General features: G+C 28.3%; 1 protein-coding gene across 1 annotated transcript in view; it reads left to right on the top strand.

Annotated features, from left to right (window-relative positions):
• Window positions 1–19,607, top strand: part of fras1 (Fraser extracellular matrix complex subunit 1) — a 1,008,712-nt gene that overhangs the window by 813,467 nt on the left and 175,638 nt on the right. The window contains exons 37-38 of the mRNA XM_030143455.1: window positions 897–1,144; window positions 4,892–5,043. Of these exons, the coding sequence (XP_029999315.1) occupies window positions 897–1,144; window positions 4,892–5,043 (400 nt within the window). The remainder of the gene's footprint in view (window positions 1–896; window positions 1,145–4,891; window positions 5,044–19,607) is intronic.

Here is a 19,607-nt window from a genome sequence, read left to right as displayed (position 1 = left end):
GTCATCAAAACAATGGTTATGTAATCCAGTAATAACTCCTGTGTGTATCATGTGACTAAAACAGACAGAAAAGAAAATATGGAATGCCTAAAAGCACTGTTTTTGTCAGTACAATGCCAGAGGCTGATGTAAGAACTGAAGTGATTTTGGTTATTATTGCGAAAACAACAAACCAATATCACCGAAATATCTGAAAAGTAAAAATTATTTGTTTTTCCTAGTGACACCAGAACATACCTGGACACTTGTTACTTTATTTCTAATACTTATACTACTACTACTAATTATTATTATTATTATTATTATTATTATTATTATTATTATTATTATTATTAATGTCATTTTAGTCACTTTAACAAAGGTTTATATTTCTATCTTTTTATTTTTCCATTGTATTTGATGGAAAAATACAAATTATTAAGACTAAGATTCTTTATTTTGTCAGTATATAGATCATAATGTACATATAGTTGCGGAAAAAATTATTAGACCATGAAAAGTCATCAAAACAATGGTTATGTAATCCAGTAATAACTCCTGTGTGTATCATGTGACTAAAACAGACAGAAAAGAAAATATGGAATGTCTAAAAGCACTGTTTTTGTCAGTACAATGCCAGAGACTGATGTAAGAACTGAAGTGATTTTGGTTTTTATCAAGAAAACATGTGAAATGGATAGATATCAGCTGTGAAATTAAACTACTATGAGCTATTTTTGTTGTTTTCATTATATTTGTCCAAACAAATGTACCTTTAGTTGGACCAGGCATTAAAATGAACAAGAAACTGAATGAGAATGAGACTATATGTGGCTGATTGTCGAGATTTCTCATCTGTTGAATAAAACCGTTCCATTTCCGTCCATAAACTCCGCCCCCCTCCGTCTCCTCCTCAGGCGACATCTTCACCTTTAACGACGTCACCCGTAACGTCCTTCTGTACCGACACGCCGGCCTCTCCTCGCAGGACGACGCCATCACCTTCTCTGTGAGCGACGGCATCTCCATGGCGACCACGGTGGTACAGGTGGCGGTGCTGGGCGCCGGCGGCGACGGGCCCCAGCGGGACCCGGCGGCCTCGTTGTCTCTGGAAGTGGGCGAGAAGAGCAGCACCGTGATCAGACGCTCGCATCTGGCTTACACGGTGAGCGAGGAGAGGTGCATGCTGGGTAGAGCCGACAGCGTTAGAGATCAGAGGGGTTTCAGTCTGTGTTTGTGTTGTTTAATTCACCTTCAGTGTCCAAAATAGAAGAGATTTTCACTGAGATCTGCTCCTGGAAAGTTTTTTTTTTCAGTGCTGTATCAGTTCAGGTCCAGTTTTGAAGGTTTTGGGATTTTTTTTTTTTTTTTTATGTTATGTTTTCATCAGGGTTTGTCTGTTTGTTTGTTTGTCTGTCTGTTCGCAAGATAACTCAAAAAGTTATTGACTGGATGTTTGATTTTATTGGATGTGTTTGATTTTATTGGATGTCTTATTTTTTGCTATTCATCCTTTTATTTTCCGGTACTAAAGAGGGTAAGCTCTACCCACTTTTGTTGTGTAGCCATTGTACAATGACAATACATCTATTCTGTTCTAGAGACGATCATATGTTTGTGTAATTACGCTCAGATCCACTCAAAATTCTCAACTTGTGCATGCAATACATTGAGAAAGATGAAAACTGATGAAAAAAGTATATTTTTGGTGCATTTTAATTCACTTTAGTTGTGTAAAACTGGTTCAGTACAGCTTCAGTTAGTTTTTATTTGTATTTCAGGTACATAGAAGGCCTGTAACGGTACACAAAATTTTCGGTTCGGTACGTTTTCGGTTTTCAAAGCCACGGTTCTTTTTTTTTTTTTTTTTCCGGTTCGGGAAGAAAGAAAACTCCTCAAAATGTCTATTAATGCATTTAGGATTTTTTTTAACATTTTTCCCCCAATTTTTGAAGACAATAGAATATAGAAAAACAGGAATAATATAATTCTGCTGCCACAAATCAAATAGAAAATAAAATTAATTCTTAATATTACTAAATGTATTTTAAACATTAGTTTTGCACTTTTCCCTGAAAGGTAGTTTCAAACAAACAAGAAAAATCTAATCACAGTTCTGTCAGTTCACATTCTGCAGAAAAATTAAAAAAAAATTCCACATGAAGTGCAACATTAACAAGAGGGTAAACTGGTATTCTGTTGAAACAAACTGAAGAGGAACACTGACAACAAAAAATGAACCAAATGATTTATTTTAGGACAGAGAACAAACTGTGTTGTGTGCCTGTGTGCACGGGGGATTTTTTCTTTATTTTTTTTTGTCGGAGCTGGGGGGTAGGGGGGGCGCACAGTTCTATACCTGGGGGTGCAGTCCATAACTAACGTAACAAACGTTGTCGTGAAACGAAAATGAAACTTTGCATACTTTCAATGTTCTATCTATTCCTCTGTTATACAGGGTGCGTGACAGACAGACAGACAGACAGACAGAGCTAGTGTCAGTGTTTTAGAACTACCGTAGTTCCTCGGGGCCAAATAATGTCCGTCTTATTAACGTCTGTTTCCTGGTTGTTGTCTTTCACCTGAACCTGAACTGATCCAAACTGGACTGGACTGATGGTGGAGGGTCTGCAGTCTCTTCCTTCCAGGTTCACATCAGATTTGTTGTTTTTTTAACCTTATATCAGCTGATATTTCATATTTAGGGTCAATGTGTGCGTCCTTCCATATGTCCGTGTGAAACTTGCGCAGATTTAAAGTTCCGCATCGAACGACGTCTTTCGTTCCTTTTTCTTTTTCTCATACTGTGCCGTTTCGGTACAGCTGTGTACCGAACCGAACAGGTGTGTACCGAAACAGTTCGGTTCAGTACGTGTACCGTTACAGGCCTAGTACATAGTGTATTTTTCCTCTGTCTTTTCCATAATAATAATAATAATAATAATAATAATAATAATAATAATAATAATAACTACCTTGGTTGCAGGATCAGCTAAAACACAGGTGTCAAACATGCGGCCTGGGGGCCAAATCCAGCCCGCCAAAGGATCTAGTCCAGCCCTGGGGATGAATTTATGAAATGCAAAAACAGATATTAAGAAATTAACAATTATTTCATTTCAGGTTCCACATGCAGACCAATTCAATCTCCAGTGGGTCAGACCAGTAAAATACTATCATAATAATCTATAAATGCTCACAACTTCACATTTTTCTCTTTGTAAATGTAAATATTTTCATGTATTTACATTAAACAGGGTTCCCGCGGGATCTTAAAAAGTCTTAAAAGTCTTGAATTTACAAATCTGCATTTAATACCTTAAAAAAAGTCTTTGTGATACATTGACATAAACTTGTTGGCTGTATTGCGTGTATCTGGGAAAGCTGCAATGAAAGTAGTTTTGGTCGACTCAGTTCCACCCATTCCAACCTGACACTTTATATTAAAAATTAAGAACCAATTATCGCTAACTTGCTAGCCTCTGGTGAGAAATGACTCACAGCGTTGGAGTAAATAAATACATTTTCCTAAATTCTGTGAGTCACAAATTTTTGCCATGATGACTGTGAAATAGGCTGTGACATGGGCATTAAATTCTGTTCTAAGTAGTTTTAAAAGGTCTTAAAAAGTCTTAAATTTAATTTGTAGAAACCTGTACCCTTATGAAACAAAAATATATGGCAATGTATCGAAAAATATAATGCATTATATTAAAAAATACATTTCCATATATGGGAAAGTAGTGCATATATTTTCCAATATACTGCAATATGTGCTTTAATCATATATTGATACATATAAAACATATATTGCAATGAAGACAAAAACTGCCCTATAGTTTTGCATACAGTTTTACTGAAACTCAATTTCTTTCCATTGACACAAGTTTACATAAAGCAGATATTTATCAACACTTACATTACTCGGTATGCATAATAACATATTTCATGAAAATCTGCATTGTGATATACATGAAAAAAGTGTTAACTGAAAAAAAGATGCCTTCTTAGTCATTTTGGCAACATAGGATGAAAAAGATGTACATATATATACAAGTATATTTTTTGAAGTGTATTACTAAATATATAATTACATATATTTAGTAATAAACTAGACAATATATGTATGTAAATATGCATACATACATTATGAAGTGTATTACAAAATATACAATGACATATATTTACATATATAAGTAAATATATTGTCATATATGTTTCAATATATGGAAAGCGGCAATTCCTTATGTATTTTTCAATATATTGTAATATAATACAAAATATATTGACACAATATATTATTCTGTATATTTTAAATATAAATATATATTATACAGTAATATATTTTTCAGTCAGTAATATATTGACAGTCAATATATAGAGACATATATTTTCTTTGCATAAGGGTAGGAACCCTGATTAAAACAAAGTATAATTTCACAAAAAAATGTGAATAATCTGAACAAATGTGAAGAACCTGAAATGTCTTAAGAAAAATAAGTGCAATTTTACCAATATTCTGTCTGTTAGTAAATGTTTTGTGTGTTTGTAGATCCACTGTGATCTGTACGTTATAATGTACATGTGGAAATGATAAACTGAGGCAGAATATTGTTAAAATTACACTTATTTTTTCAGTTGGTTCAAGTAATTCACATTGTTTGAAAGGATAGTTTGTAGATGTAAACATTTTCATTGTTTAATTTGACTTTTTTCACTGTAAAATATTGAGAAAAGTTTGTAGCTGACATTATTTCTATATTATTATGTTATTATTTGACTGGTTCGGCCCACTGCAGATCAGATTTAGCTGAATGTGGAACTGAACTAAAATGAGTTTGACGCCCGTGAGCTAATGACTGAAGACAGACGCAGAATAATGTCATGAAACTCTCTGATGTATTCTCCGCAGGACGACGCCTCCCCTGACGACCAGGTTCGGATCCAGCTGGTGTCGGTTCCCATGTACGGCATCTTAACCAGGAGTCAGTCCCAGCAGGAGCACCAGGAGCTGAGGGAGTACTCCTCCTTCACCATGGAGGACATCAACAAGCACAGGATCAGGTACGAGGAGCTCAGGCCGTCAGAGGAGGTCTGAACATGTGACCAGGTTTGGATCCATCCATATAGCATATACACTATATGGACAAAAGTATGTGGACACGTTGAATTCAGCTGTTTCTTTTCTAACAGGGGTCTGGAATACAAAACGATAACGACTAATGTCAGAATATAGTTTTATATTGGGATAAATATTATTGCATTGCGTTGGTTAGTCATTTAGTCAGTTGGTTGGTTAGTTCGTTAATGGAAATATTGATGTTTTTATCTGAAATCTTCAATCACATTCAGCCGGATTTGATCTCCAGTGGGCCGAACCAGTAAAATAGTAGCATAACAACCTACAGGGTGGGGAAGCAAAATTTACAATGAACATTTAGTTGTTTTTTCTCAGCAGGCACTACATCAATTGTTTTGAAACCAAACACATATTGATGTCATAATCATACCTAACACTATTATCCGTACCTTTTCACAAACTTTTGCCCATATGAGTAATCAGGAAAGCAAACGTCAAAGAGTGTGTGATTTGCTGAATGCACTCGTCACACCAAAGGAGATTTCAAAAATAGTTGGAGTGTCCATAAAGACTGTTTATAATGGAAAGAAGAGAATGACTATGAGCAAAACTATTACCAGAAAGTCTGGAAGATACTATTAAAGAAGAATGGGAGAAGTTGTCACCCCAATATTTGAGGAACACTTGCGCCAGTTTCAGGAAGCGTGTGAAGGCAGTTATTGAGAAAGAAGGAGGACACATAGAATAAAAACATTTTCTATTATGTACATTTTCTTGTGGCAAATAAATTCTCATGACTTTCAATAAACTAATTGGTCATACACTGTCTTTCAATCCCTGCCTCAAAATATTGTAAATTTTGCTTCCCCACTCTGTACAAATAATGACAACTCCAAATTTTTGTCTGTGTTTTAGTGTTAAAAAAAAAACACAAAAAAACATTAAATTCTGAAAATACTTACTTTTAGAAACTATCCAAACAAAAAAGATGTGAAAAACCTGGAAAAAAAAATATTTTTTCAAAGAAAAATAAGTGCAATTTTAACAATATTTTGCCTCAACTTATCATTTCTACATGTGCATTATGGATCAGATTTAAAAAGACACTAAACACTGAGTAACAGGCAGAAAATTGTTAAAATTGTGCTTAATTTTCTTTAGACATTTCAGGTTGTTCATATTTGTCCAGATTATTCACATTTTATTGTTACAGGATAGTTTGTAAATGTAAATATTTGCATAATTTAATGTTATTTTTTGCACTGAGACAAAGACAAAAATTTGAAGTTGTCATTATTTATTTGTAATTTTTGTTTTTTTTGTTTTTTTTTTCCACATCAAACTGAGAAGAAAATCTGGAGTCATTATATTCCGTAGGTTTTTCTGTTGTTATTATTTGACTGTAGATCCTATTGGTCTGTATGTGGAACCTGAACTAAAATGAGTTCCACAGCCTTGACTGTGGAATTTTTGCACTTTACAAATTCATCCCACGGGCCGGATTCGAACCTTTGGCGGGCCGGATTTGGCCCCTGGACCACATGTTTGACACCTGTGATTTAGATAGTCAAGTTTGATCGCCCTCTCAGTCGGTATAAAAAAGTGATGAGTGTATTATGCTTTTGTGGATGACTCAATGTGTAATAAAAAACACTTTGAACAGAATAAGTTGTATTTATGCAGAAACATAATGAGGAGTCTTCATAAAAAGCACCAGTACTTCCACCAATTGGACCTGGGAGTGCGTTTCTCCTTATTGGTTTATTAACCTGATCAATTACTTCACTCTTATTTGAGATTCAACTCTGCTTCAGCGTCTGAATCCGACTGTAAAAAAAATGATCTAAAAACCCAACCTTGGTTCCAGTGCAGTTATAGTCTCTGTGATGGTTTAAATGCGGCTTCAGAGGCTTATAAAACAGAATACCAGCATAAAACCTGCAGCTATTAACCAAAAATGACTTCATCAAAACCCCTTTCCAGCCTTTTCCAGTTGTTGTAGTTGCAATAAAAATTCACGACAGCTCACAGGAGCTGGAGAACTGGCCCTTTTTTTAATTTCTTTTTTTTTTTTTTTTTTTTTTAGCGTTGCGATAGATAAAAAAAAGTTCCTTTAAAAGCTGCCAAGTAAAATGTTGATTCAAACTTGTCAGGGATTTGATTTCACCTTTTGCTGTGAGCAGGCAAATTAAGTTGATTCCGCGTGTTTTTGAAAGAGATTAAAAAAGTTTTCCTCCATCTGTAGACGACAGAACCACTCAGACCACAGACTCCAGAGGTTTCCACGGGACAGGAGCCACGTGTTCTCGCTTCGGTTTAAGCGCGAGGAGGATTAGTGAGTTTCCAATAAAGGAGGCTGTGTTTTCAGAAGGAAAAGTCTGGCACAGATTCCACTCTGAGAGATAAAAGAGCTCCGAGCGTCCTCAACGCCGCAGACGTCATCATGATCAATTTCTTTGATTGCAGATTGAGTAGGTGTGGGTCGTTTCCAGCCCCAGAGCAGACGAGGAAGCAGTTAGAGCTCGCACAGACGCTTTGTTTGTTTCAGTCGAACTTATAACACACTATGTGGACAAAAGTATGTGGACACGTTGAATTCAGGTGTTCTTTTCTAACAGGGGTCTGGGATACAAAACAATAATGACTAATGTTATAATATAGTTTTATATTGGAATAAATATTATTGCTTTGCGTTGGTTAGTCATCTAGTTAGTTAATGGAAATATTAATGTTTTTATCTGAAATCATCATGAACAGGACATCTTACAGCTGTAGATATGATGTGTCCCATTACTTTTGTCCATATAGTTTATAAACATCAATATTTCCTTAAACTTTAATGGTAGATTTTTCTTCCTCAGTGAGATGGTTAGTTGTGGTAGAAATTATTATTTACAGTCAGAGCAGGAAGAATATTGAACAAATTTTGAGGCAGAACATTTACATAAACTATGTGGACAAAAGTATGTGGACACGTTGAATTCAGGCGTTTGTTTTCTAACAGGGGTCTGGGATACAAAACAATAATGACTAATGAAATAGTATAGTTTTATATTATGGGATGAATATTACTGCATTGCATTGGTTAGTCATTTAGTTTGTTAATGGAAATATTGATGTTTTTATCTGAAATCCTCATGAACAGGACATCTTGCAGCTGTAGACATGTGTCCAAATACTTTTGTCCATATAGTTTATAAACATCAATATTTCCTTAAACTTTAATGGTAGATTTTTCTTCCTCAGTGAAATGGTTAGTTGTGGTAGAAAATATTATTTACAGTCAGAGCAGGAAGAATATTGAACAAATTTTGAGGCAGAACATTTACATAAACTATGTGGACAAAAGTATGTGGACACGTTGAATTCAGGCGTTCTTTTCTAACAGGGGTCTGGGATACAAAACAATAATGACTAATGTTATAATATAGTTTTATATTGGGATAAATATTATTGCTTTGCGTTGGTTAGTCATCTAGTTAGTTAATGGAAATATTAATGTTTTTATCTGAAATCAACATGAACAGGACATCTTACAGCTGTAGATATGATGTGTCCCATTACTTTTGTCCATATAGTTTATAAACATCAATATTTCCTTAAATTTTAATGGTAGATTTTTCTTCTTCAGTGAAATGGTTAGTTGTGGTAGAAATGATTATTTACAGTCAGAGCAGGAAGAATATTGAACAAATTTTGAGGCAGAACATTTACATAAACTATGTGGACAAAAGTATGTGGACACGTTGAATTCAGGCGTTTCTTTTCTAACAGGGGTCTGGGATACAAAACAATAATGACTAATGTTAGAATATAGTTTTATATTGGGATAAATATCATTGCATTGCGTTGGTTAGTCATTTAGTTAGTTGGTTGGTTAGTTAGTTAATGGAAATATTGATGTTTTTATCTGAAATCATCATGAACAGGACATCGTACAGCTGTAGATGTGTCCAAATACTTTTGTCCATATAGTTTATAAACATCAATATTTCCTTAAATTTTAATGGTAGATTTTTCTTCCTCAGTGAGATGGTTAGTTGTGGTAGAAAATATTATTTACAGTCAGAGCAGGAAGAATATTGAACAAATTCTGAGGCAGAACATTTACATAAACTATGTGGACAAAAGTATGTGGACACGTTGAATTCAGGCGTTTGTTTTCTAACAGGGGTCTGGGATACAAAACAATAATGACTAATGAAATAGTATAGTTTTATATTATGGGATAAATATTACTGCATTGCATTGGTTAGTCATTTAGTTTGTTAATGGAAATATTGATGTTTTTATCTGAAATCCTCATGAACAGGACATCTTGCAGCTGTAGACATGTGTCCAAATACTTTTGTCCATATAGTTTATAAACATCAATATTTCCTTAAATTTTAATGGTAGATTTTTCTTCCTCAGTGAGATGGTTAGTTGTGGTAGAAATTATTATTTACAGTCAGAGCAGGAAGAATATTGAACAAATTTTGAGGCAGAACATTTACATAAACTATGTGGACAAAAGTATGTGGACACGTTGAATTCAGGTGTTCTTTTCGAACAGGGGTCTGGGATACAAAACAATAATGACTAATGTTATAATATAGTTTTATATTGGGATAAATATTATTGCATTGCGTTGGTTAGTCATTTAGTTAGTTGGTTGGTTAGTTAGTTCATGGAAATACGGATGTTTTATCTGAAATCATCATGAACAGGACATCTTACAGCTGTAGACATGATGTGTCCCATTACTTTTGTCCATATAGTTTATAAACATCAATATTTCCTTAAATTTTAATGGTAGATTTTTCTTCTTCAGTGAGATGGTTAGTTGTGGTAGAAATGATTATTTACAGTCAGAGCAGGAAGAATATTTAACAAATTCTGAGGCAGAACATTTACATAAACTATGTGGACAAAAGTATGTGGACACGTTGAATTCAGGCGTTCTTTTCTAACAGGGGTCTGGGATACAAAACAATAATGACTAATGTTATAGTATAGTTTTATATTATGGGATAAATATTACTGCATTGCATTGGTTAGTCATGTAGTTCGTTAATGAAAATATTGATGTTTTTATCTGAAATCATCATGAACAACACATCTTACATCTGTAGACATGTGTCCAAATACTTTTGTCCATATAGTTTATAAACATCAATATTTCCTTAAACTTTAATGGTAGATTTTTCTTCTTCAGTGAAATGGTTAGTTGTGGTAGAAATGATTATTTACAGTCAGAGCAGGAAGAATATTGAACAAATTCTGAGGCAGAACATTTACATAAACTATATGGACAAAAGTATGTGGACACGTTGAATTCAGGCGTTTGTTTTCTAACAGGGGTCTGGGATACAAAACAATAATGACTAATGAAATAGTATAGTTTTATATTAGGGTAAATATCATTCCATTTGTTAGTCTGGTTTAAATTGTTATCTTTATGTCCAGAATGTCTCAGAGATGGTTTAATTTCTCTCAGCGTTGATTTTGTTCTTTTTTTATCCATGGCTATGATTTTAAATGTTCTGCCTCTAGATTTCTAAAATATCTTTCATGCTCTGACTCTACATGCATATCTGTAACTCACAGGTGTCAAACATGCGGCCCGGGGGCCAAATCCGGCCCGCCAAAGGGTTCAATCTGGCCCCTGGGATAAATTTGTGAAATGCAAAAATTACTGAAGATATTAATAATCAAGGATGTTAAAATCATTTTAGATCATTTCAGTCTAAAGTGGATAAGACCAGTAAAATACTATCATAAAAACCTGTAAATAATGAAAACCGCAAATTTGTCTCATTGTTTTAGCATGAAAAAAAAAGTAAAATTACACAATTACATTACATTACATTTACAGACTAGTCTTTTACAAAAAATATGAATATCTCAAATGTCTTAATTTTTAATTCAAGATTTTTTTTTTTTGCTTAATTCAAGATTTTTTTTTTGTTGCTTGATTCAAGATTTTTTTTTTTTTTTTTTTTTTCTTAATTCAAGATTTTTTTTTTTTTTTTTTTTTTTTTGCTTATTTCAAGATTTTTTTTTTTTCTTAATTCAAGATTTTTCAGACCAGTAAAATACTATCATAAAAACCTGTAAATAATGAAAACCGCAAATTTGTCTCATTGTTTTAGCGTGAAAAAAAAAGTAAAATTACACAAAAATGTTTACATTTACAGACTAGTCTTTTACAAAAAATATGAATATCTCAAATGTCTTAATTTTAATTCAAGATTTTTTTTTTTGCTTAATTCAAGATTTTTTTTTGTTGCTTGATTCAAGATTTTTTTTTTTTTTTTTTTGCTTAATTCAAGATTTTTTTTTTTTTTTTTGCTTATTTCAAGATTTTTATTTTTTCTTAATTCAAGATTTTTCAGACCAGTAAAATACTATCATAAAAACCTGTAAATAATGAAAACCACAAATTTGTCTCATTGTTTTAGCATGAAAAAAAAAGTAAAATTACACAAAAATGTTTACATTTACAGACTAGTCTTTTACAAAAAATATGAATATCTCAAATGTCTTAATTTTTAATTCAAGATTATTTTTTTTTTGCTTAATTCAAGATTTTTTTGTTGTTGCTTGATTCAAGATTTTTTTTTTTTTTTGCTTAATTCAAGATTTATTTTTTTTTTTTTTTTTGCTTATTTCAAGATTTTTTTTTTTTCTTAATTCAAGATTTTTCAGACCAGTAAAATACTATCATAAAAACCTGTAAATAATGAAAACCACAAATTTGTCTCATTGTTTTAGCATGAAAAAAAAAGTAAAATTACACAAAAATGTTTACATTTACAGACTAGTCTTTTACAAAAAATATGAATATCTCAAATGTCTTAATTTTTAATTCAAGATTTTTTTTTTTTGCTTAATTCAAGATTTTTTTTTGTTGCTTGATTCAAGATTTTTTTTTTTTTTTTTTTTTGCTTAATTCAAGATTTTTTTTTTTTTTTGCTTATTTCAAGATTTTTTTTTTTCTTAATTCAAGATTTTTCAGACCAGTAAAATACTATCATAAAAACCTGTAAATAATGAAAACCACAAATTTGTCTCATTGTTTTAGCATGAAAAAAAAAGTAAAATTACACAAAAATGTTTACATTACAGACTAGTCTTTTACAAAAAATATGAATATCTCAAATGTCTTAATTTTTAATTCAAGATTTTTTTTTTTTGCTTAATTCAAGATTTTTTTTTGTTGTTGCTTGATTCAAGATTTTTTTTTTTTTTTTTTGCTTATTTCAAGATTTTTTTTTTTTCTTAATTCAAGATTTTTCAGACCAGTAAAATACTATCATAAAAACCTGTAAATAATGAAAACCACAAATTTGTCTCATTGTTTTAGCGTGAAAAAAAAAGTAAAATTACACAAAAATGTTTACATTTACAGACTAGTCTTTTACAAAAAATATGAATATCTCAAATGTCTTAATTTTTAATTCAAGATTTTTTTTTTTTGCTTAATTCAAGATTTTTTTTTTTGTTGCTTGATTCAAGATTTTTCTTTTTTTTCTTTTGCTTAATTCAAGATTTTTTTATTTTTTTTTTTGCTTGTTTCAAGATTTTTTTTTTTTCTTAATTCAAGATTTTTCAGACCAGTAAAATACTATCATAAAAACCTGTAAATAATGAAAACCGCAAATTTGTCTCATTGTTTTAGTGTGGAAAAAAAAGTAAAATTACACAAAAATGTTTACATTTACAGACTAGTCTTTTACAAAAAATATGAATATCTCAAATGTCTTAATTTTTAATTCAAGATTTTTTTTTTTGCTTAATTCAAGATTTTTTTTTGTTGCTTGATTCAAGATTTTTTTTTTTTTTTTTTTCTTAATTCAAGATTTTTTTTTTTTTTTTTTTTTTTTTTTGCTTATTTCAAGATTTTTTTTTTTTCTTAATTCAAGATTTTTCAGACCAGTAAAATACTATCATAAAAACCTGTAAATAATGAAAACCGCAAATTTGTCTCATTGTTTTAGCGTGAAAAAAAAAGTAAAATTACACAAAAATGTTTACATTTACAGACTAGTCTTTTACAAAAAATATGAATATCTCAAATGTCTTAATTTTTAATTCAAGATTTTTTTTTTTTGCTTAATTCAAGATTTTTTTTTTGTTGCTTGATTCAAGATTTTTTTTTTTTTTTTTTTTGCTTAATTCAAGATTTTTTTTTTTTTTTTGCTTATTTCAAGATTTTTATTTTTTCTTAATTCAAGATTTTTCAGACCAGTAAAATACTATCATAAAAACCTGTAAATAATGAAAACCACAAATTTGTCTCATTGTTTTAGCATGAAAAAAAAAGTAAAATTACACAAAAATGTTTACATTTACAGACTAGTCTTTTACAAAAAATATGAATATCTCAAATGTCTTAATTTTAATTCAAGATTATTTTTTTTTTGCTTAATTCAAGATTTTTTTGTTGTTGCTTGATTCAAGATTTTTTTTTTTTTTTTTGCTTAATTCAAGATTTTTTTTTTTTTTTTTTTGCTTATTTCAAGATTTTTTTTTTTTTCTTAATTCAAGATTTTTCAGACCAGTAAAATACTATCATAAAAACCTGTAAATAATGAAAACCACAAATTTGTCTCATTGTTTTAGCGTGAAAAAAAAAGTAAAATTACACAAAAATGTTTACATTTACAGACTAGTCTTTTACAAAAAATATGAATATCTCAAATGTCTTAATTTTTAATTCAAGATTTTTTTTTTTTTGCTTAATTCAAGATTTTTTTTTTGTTGCTTGATTCAAGTTTTTTTTTTTTTTTTTTTTTGCTTAATTCAAGATTTTTATTTTTTTTTTGCTTATTTCAAGATTTTTATTTTTTCTTAATTCAAGATTTTTCAGACCAGTAAAATACTATCATAAAAACCTGTAAATAATGAAAACCACAAATTTGTCTCATTGTTTTAGCATGAAAAAAAAAGTAAAATTACACAAAAATGTTTACATTTACAGACTAGTCTTTTACAAAAAATATGAATATCTCAAATGTCTTAATTTTTAATTCAAGATTTTTTTTTTTGCTTAATTCAAGATTTTTTTTTGTTGTTGCTTGATTCAAGATTTTTTTTTTTTTTTTGCTTATTCAAGATTTTTTTTTTTTCTTAATTCAAGATTTTTCAGACCAGTAAATACTATCATAAAAACCTGTAAATAATGAAAACCACAAATTTGTCTCATTGTTTTAGCGTGGAAAAAAAAGTAAAATTACACAAAAATGTTTACATTTACAGACTAGTCTTTTACAAAAAATATGAATATCTCAAATGTCTTAATTTTTAATTCAAGATTTTTTTTTTTTTGCTTAATTCAAGATTTTTTTTTTGTTGCTTGATTCAAGATTTTTCTTTTTTTTTTTTTGCTTAATTCAAGATTTTTTTATTTTTTTTTTTGCTTGTTTCAAGATTTTTTTTTTTCTTAATTCAAGATTTTTCAGACCAGTAAAATACTATCATAAAAACCTGTAAATAATGAAAACCGCAAATTTGTCTCATTGTTTTAGCGTGGAAAAAAAAGTAAAATTACACAAAAATGTTTACATTTACAGACTAGTCTTTTACAAAAAATATGAATATCTCAAATGTCTTAATTTTTAATTCAAGATTGTTTTTTTGCTTAATTCAAGATTATTTTTTTTTGTTGCTTGATTCAAGATTTTTTTTTTTTTTTTGCTTAATTCAACATTTTTTTTATTTTTTTTATTTATTTTTTTTGCTTATTTCAAGATTTTTTTTTTTTCTTAATTCAAGATTTTTCAGACCAGTAAAATACTATCATAAAAACCTGTAAATAATGAAAACAGCAAATTTGTCTCATTGTTTTAGCGTGAAAAAAAAAGTAAAATTACACAAAAATGTTTACATTTACAGACTAGTCTTTTACAAAAAATGTGAGTATCTCAAATGTCTTAATTTTTAATTCAAGATTTTTTTTTTTGCTTAATTCAAGATTTTTTGTTGTTGCTTGATTCAAGATTTTTTTTTTTTTTTTGCTTAATTCAAGATTTTTTAATTTTTTTTTGCTTATTTCAAGATTTTTTTTTTTTCTTAATTCAAGATTTTTCAGACCAGTAAAATACTATCATAAAAACCTGTAAATAATGAAAACCGCAAATTTGTCTCATTGTTTTAGCGTGGAAAAAAAAAGTAAAATTACACAAAATGTTTACATTTACAGACTAGTCTTTTACAAAAAATATGAATATCTCAAATGTCTTAATTTTTAATTCAAGATTTTTTTTTTTGCTTAATTCAAGATTTTTTTTTGTTGCTTGATTCAATATTTTTTTTTTTTTTTTTTTTTTGCTTAATTCAAGATTTTTATTATTTTTTATCTTATTTCAAGATTTTTTTTTTTTCTTAATTCAAGATTTTTCAGACCAGTAAAATACTATCATAAAAACCTGTAAATAATGAAAACCGCAAATTTGTCTCATTGTTTTAGCGTGAAAAAAAAAGTAAAATTACACAAAAATGTTTACATTTACAGACTAGTCTTTTACAAAAAATATGAATATCTCAAATGTCTTAATTTTTAATTCAAGATTGTTTTTTTGCTTAATTCAAGATTATTTTTTTTTGTTGCTTGATTCAAGATTTTTTTTTTTTTTTGCTTAATTCAACATTTTTTAAATTTATTTATTTATTTATTTATTTATTTATTTATTTTTTGCTTATTTCAAGATTTTTTTTTCTTCTTAATTCAAGATTTTTCAGACCAGTAAAATACTATCATAAAAACCTGTAAATAATGAAAACCACAAATTTGTCTCATTGTTTTAGCATGAAAAAAAAAGTAAAATTACACAAAAATGTTTACAATTTACAGACTAGTCTTTTACAAAAAATATGAATATCTCAAATGTCCTTAATTTTTAATTCAAGATTTTTTTTTTTTGCTTAATTCAAGATTTTTTTGTTGTTGCTTGATTCAAGATTTTTTTTTTTTTTTTGCTTAATTCAAGATTTTTTTTTTTTTTTGCTTATTTCAAGATTTTTTTTTTTTCTTAATTCAAGATTTTCAGACCAGTAAAATACTATCATAAAAACTGTAAATAATGAAAACCACAAATTTGTCTCATTGTTTTAGCGTGAAAAAAAAAGTAAAATTACACAAAAATGTTTACATTTACAGACTAGTCTTTTACAAAAAATATGAATATCTGCAAATGTCTTAATTTTTAATTCAAGATTTTTTTTTTTTTGCTTAATTCAAGATTTTTTTTTTTGTTGCTTGATTCAAGATTTTTTTTTTTTTTTTTTGCTTATTCAGATTTTTATTTTTTTTTGCTTATTTCAAGATTTTTATTTTTCTTAATTCAAGATTTTTCAGACCAGTAAAATACTATCATAAAAACCTGTAAAATAATGAAAACCACAAATTTGTCTCATTGTTTTAGCATGAAAAAAAAAAGTAAAATTACACAAAAATGTTTACATTTACAGACTAGTCTTTTACAAAAATATGAATATCTCAAATGTCTTAATTTTTAATTCAAGATTTTTTTTTTTGCTTAATTCAAGATTTTTTTTTGTTGTTGCTTGATTCAAGATTTTTTTTTTTTTTTTTGCTTAATTTAAGATTTTTTTTTTTTTTTTTTGCTTATTTCAAGATTTTTTTTTTTTCTTAATTCAAGATTTTTCAGACCAGTAAAATACTATCATAAAAACCTGTAAATAATGAAAACCACAAATTTGTCTCATTGTTGTAGCGTGAAAAAAAAGTAAAATTACACAAAAATGTTTACATTTACAGACTAGTCTTTTACAAAAATATGAATATCTCAAATGTCTTAATTTTTAATTCAAGATTTTTTTTTTTTGCTTAATTCAAGATTTTTTTTTTGTTGCTTGATTCAGAGTTTTTCTTTTTTTTTCTTTTGCTTAATTCAAGATTTTTTTTTTTTTTTTTGCTTGATTTTCAAGATTTTTTTTTTTCTTAATTCAAGATTTTCAGACCAGTAAAATACTATCATAAAAACCTGTAAATAATGAAAACCGCAAATTTGTCTCATTGTTTTAGCGTGGAAAAAAAAGTAAAATTACACAAAAAATGTTTACATTTACAGACTAGTCTTTTACAAAAATATGAATATCTCAAATGTCTTAATTTTTAATTCAAGATTGTTTTTTGCTTATTCAAGATTATTTTTTTTTGTTGCTTGATTCAAGATTTTTTTTTTTTTTTGCTTAATTCAACATTTTTTTTTTATTTTTTTATTTATTTTTTTTTTGCTTTATTTCAAGATTTTTTTTTTTCTTATTCAAGATTTTCAGACCAGTAAAATACTATCATAAAAACCTGTAAATAATGAAAACAGCAATTTGTCTCATTGTTTTAGCGGGAAAAAAAAAGTAAAATTACACAAAAATGTTTACATTTACAGACTAGTCTTTTACAAAAAAATGTGAGTAGCTCAAATGTCTTAATTTTTAATTCAGATTTTTTTTTTGCTTAATTCAAGATTTTTGTTGTTGCTTGATTCAAGATTTTTTTTTTTTTTGCTTAATTCAAGATTTTTTAATTTTTTTTGCTTATTTCAAGATTTTTTTTTTTTCTTAATTCAAGATTTTCAGACCAGTAAATACTATCATAAAAACCTGTAAATAATGAAAACCACAAATTTGTCTCATTGTTTTAGCGTGGAAAAAAAAGTAAAATTACACAAAAATGTTTACATTTACAGACTAGTCTTTTACAAAAAATATGAATATCTCAAATGTCTTAATTTTCAATTCAAGATTTTTTTTTTTGCTTAATTCAAGATTTTTTTTTTGTTGGCTTGATTCAATTTTTTTTTTTTTTTTTGCTTAATTCAAGATTTTTATTATTTTTTTGCTTATTTCAAGATTTTTTTTTTTTTTTAATTCAAGATTTTTCAGACCAGTAAAATACTATCATAAAAACCTGTAAATAATGAAAACCGCAAATTTGTCTCATTGTTTAGCGTGAAAAAAAAGTAAAATTACACAAAAAATGTTTACATTTACAGACTAGTCTTTTACAAAAAATATGAATATCTCAAATGTCTTAATTTTTGAATTCAAGATTGTTTTTTGCTTAATTCAAGATTATTTTTTTTGTTGCTTGATTCAAGATTTTTTTTTTTTTACTTAATTCAACATTTTTTAAATTTATTTATTTATTTATTTATTTATTTATTTTTTGCTTATTTCAAGATTTTTTTTCTTCTTATTCAAGATTTTTCAGACCAGTAAAATACTATCATAAAAACCTGTAAATAATGAAAACCAGCAAATTTGTCTCATTGTTTTAGCGTGAAAAAAAAAGTAAAAATTACACAAAAATGTTTACATTTACAGACTAGTCTTTTACAAAAAAATGTGAATATCTCAAATGTCTTAATTTTTAATTCAAGATTTTTTTTTTTGCTTAATTCAAGATTTTTTTGTTGTTGCTTGATTCAAGATTTTTTTTTTTTTTTTTGCTTAATTCAAGATTTTTTTTTTTCTTAATTCAGATTTTTCAGACCAGTAAAATACTATCATAACAAACCTGTAAATAATGAAAACCACAAATTTGTCTCATTGTTTTAGCATGAAAAAAAAAAGTAAAATTACACAAAAATGTTTACAATTACAGACTAGTCTTTTACAAAAAATATGGAATATCTCAATGTCTTAATTTTTAATTCAAGATTTTTTTTTTTTGCTGAATTCAAGATTTTTCAGACCAGTAAAATACTATCATAAATACCTATAAATAATGAAAACGAAATTTTTCTCTTGGGGGGGGGGAAATTTAGGGTAAAAAAACAAAAAAAAAAAGTAAAATTGGCACAAAAATGGTTGACATTTACAAACTAACCTTTTATAAAAAAAAAAAAAAAAAAAAAAAAAACGTGAATAACCTGAATCTCTTAAGAGAGGTATGTGTAAATTTTAACAATATTCTCCTGTGTATTTGATGTTTGTGTGTATTTGTATATCCACTGTGATCTGTAAGGTTGTGATTCACATGTGTAAAATGATAAACTAAGGCGTAATATTTGTGAACATTGTTAACGTATTTTACTAAAGAAATTGTTCAGCTCATTCAATATTTGTTCATGTTATGTTCAAAGTACAAGTTGTGGATATAAATTAGTTGTCATTACCGAAATTTACCTTTTTACACTCAAAAGTTCTTATCCTATTACTTATATTATTTTACTGGTCCGCCCACTTCGTATCATATTAGGCTGAATGTGGCCCTTGAACTAAAATGAGTTTGACACCCCTGCTGTAACTGGAGTAAAGTTATCAAATAACATTGACAAAGAATTAAACATGCACATCAGTCACTACATTTAAAGGATGTTTAAAACCAAGGTATTCAATTTATATGAAATTTACGATAAAATAAGACAATTAGTAGTTTGAATTTTAGATTTTGCTTAGATTATATTATTTTTTTTGTATATTATTGTTTAAACCTGCACCATCTTGTTACCTTGTTTTGTTTCTGCAACCTTCCTTCTTGTAATTAGGGTAGACATAATAAACTGTTGCTTCAGCCTACGCCTTTTTGCCCATGTTT

The sequence above is a fragment of the Sphaeramia orbicularis genome, chromosome 9 (genome assembly GCF_902148855.1).
Source record: "Sphaeramia orbicularis chromosome 9, fSphaOr1.1, whole genome shotgun sequence".
NCBI lineage: Eukaryota > Metazoa > Chordata > Actinopteri > Kurtiformes > Apogonidae > Sphaeramia > Sphaeramia orbicularis.
This window is presented reverse-complemented; position numbering and strand designations above follow the sequence as displayed.